The 2,244-nt window shown below is 32.4% G+C and overlaps 1 protein-coding gene across 1 annotated transcript in view; it reads left to right on the top strand.

Annotated features, from left to right (window-relative positions):
• The window catches only part of LOC106533214 (MAP/microtubule affinity-regulating kinase 3), a gene marked incomplete at its 5' end in the record, with an annotated part of 3,303 nt that extends 1,917 nt beyond the window's left edge, over positions 1 to 1,386 (top strand). Inside the window, 1 exon segment of the mRNA XM_014029455.1 lies at positions 1,023 to 1,386. Coding sequence (XP_013884909.1) covers positions 1,023 to 1,035 — 13 coding nt within the window.
• Positions 1,387 to 2,244: the final 858 nt, after the last annotated feature.

Consider the following 2,244-nt stretch of genomic DNA (forward strand, 5'->3'; position numbering starts at 1 on the left):
ATTATAATCTGACTCAAACACAAACTAACACAGATTATAATCTGACTCAAACACAAACTAACCCAGATTATAATCTGACTCAAACACAAACTAACACAGATTATAATCTGACTCAAACACAAACTAACACAGATTATAATCTGACTCAAACACAAACTAACCCAGATTATAATCTGACTCAAACACAAACTAACACAGATTATAATCTGACTCAAACACAAACTAACACAGATTATAATCTGACTCAAACACAAACTAACCCAGATTATAATCTGACTCAAACACAAACTAACACAGATTATAATCTGACTCAAACACAAACTAACACAGATTATAATCTGACTCAAACACAAACTAACCCAGATTATAATCTGACTCAAACACAAACTAACACAGATTATAATCTGACTCAAACACAAACTAACACAGATTATAATCTGACTCAAACACAAACTAACCCAGATTATAATCTGACTCAAACACAAACTAACACAGATTATAATCTGACTCAAACACAAACTAACACAGATTATAATCTGACTCAAACACAAACTAACCCAGATTATAATCTGACTCAAACACAAACTAACACAGATTATAATCTGACTCAAACACAAACTAACACAGATTATAATCTGACTCAAACACAAACTAACCCAGATTATAATCTGACTCAAACACAAACTAACACAGATTATAATCTGACTCAAACACAAACTAACACAGATTATAATCTGACTCAAACACAAACTAACCCAGATTATAATCTGACTCAAACACTAACTAACACAGATTGTAATCTGACTCAAACACTAACACACACAGATTATAATCTGGTGAAGACACATAATCTCACTCAGTTAATAGGTTTTTTGTAGTTTTGGTAAACATGGAGCTGCAGCCAGAAAATAAAATGAAATTTTTTTTTAAAATTCTGACAAATTTTTTATTTTTTATTTTTGTGATTCAAACTTTTATTTTGAAGTTTCAAACAGAACCTTTTAATCCTGGTTAATCCTCAGATTATTCAGATAAAACTACACAAAAACAAAACGTTTGTGGACTCCTGGTCCTGGTGGATCTGGTCCTTCTTCCCCTCATAAAGACTCTAAACCTGGTTCTGGCTGATTCTGCTTACGGGTCACTGGATCCAGTTTAAACCGGTTCTAACCAGGTTGGTTGTGTTCTGGTTGTGAAGCTGGACTCTTTAATCCAGATTTGAATCTGATGTGTGTGTAAACGCTCTGAGCCTGGTTCACTAACCCACCTTCATCGCATGTCTTCCTCACTTCCTGCAGCTGCTTTGTTTTTTTTACCTCACTTCTAAAAAAAACAAAACTTTTTCTTCACTTTATTTTTCACAACAAAAACTCACTTTTTTTCTCTTTTTGTTTGCGACTCAAACATAAAAACTTTATTTTGATGGTTTTTGATGAAACAGCAGGAATAAAAGTTAAAACCTTTTTCAGGATCAGATCTTTGTTGATCGTTGAGGTTTAAATATTTAATTAATAATCATAAATTCTGATCTTTAGGCTCTTTAAAGATCTAAATGTTAGTTTTTGTATTTAAAGTCCAGAACCTCAGATCAGATGTTTGTTTGTTAACTTTATCTTGTAACGTAAAGGTTATTCAAACAGGAAGTGAGCTAAATGAGAACGATGTTAGAGGAGACCTGAAACAGGATTTTAGGAAACCAATGGCAGCTGCAGGTTCTGGTTCTGGTTCTGGACACGGAGCTGTGCTCATGACAGTCAACATCTTACCTGCTGCAGGCTGCTCTTTGAACAGAACCTTACGTGGAAATGTTGTCCGTGCTAATGGAAATAGCAGTTAGCAGTAGCAGTTTCTGCTGTAATGACTGTAAATGAAACTGACACATGGTGTAAAAGCTAAAATAACTGAAATGAACAAATCCCTAACTTAAAGAATAAATTAGTTATTTACATAAAAGCTAGAATTAGCAATAAAAAGACAAACAGCTAAAAGCTAAAATGAGCCATAGCTTTAAGCTAAAATTAATGAAGCAGTAGCTAGCAGTAGCTTTTTAGATTTAAGCTAACGTTATTATTTTGTTTTATTTTATATAATTTATTCCATTAACTCATTATTGTTTTGGTCTTAATTAAATCATTTCTTGGTGGTTTATTATTTTAGTAAAGTTGGAGAAGGTTTGGAATAAATAAGTTTTTACTTTTTCCCATTCCTTTTCAGATAGGTTTTATCTTTTTATATTTTTTATTC

This window comes from Austrofundulus limnaeus, unplaced genomic scaffold, assembly GCF_001266775.1.
Source record: "Austrofundulus limnaeus strain Quisiro unplaced genomic scaffold, Austrofundulus_limnaeus-1.0 Scaffold906, whole genome shotgun sequence".
NCBI lineage: Eukaryota > Metazoa > Chordata > Actinopteri > Cyprinodontiformes > Rivulidae > Austrofundulus > Austrofundulus limnaeus.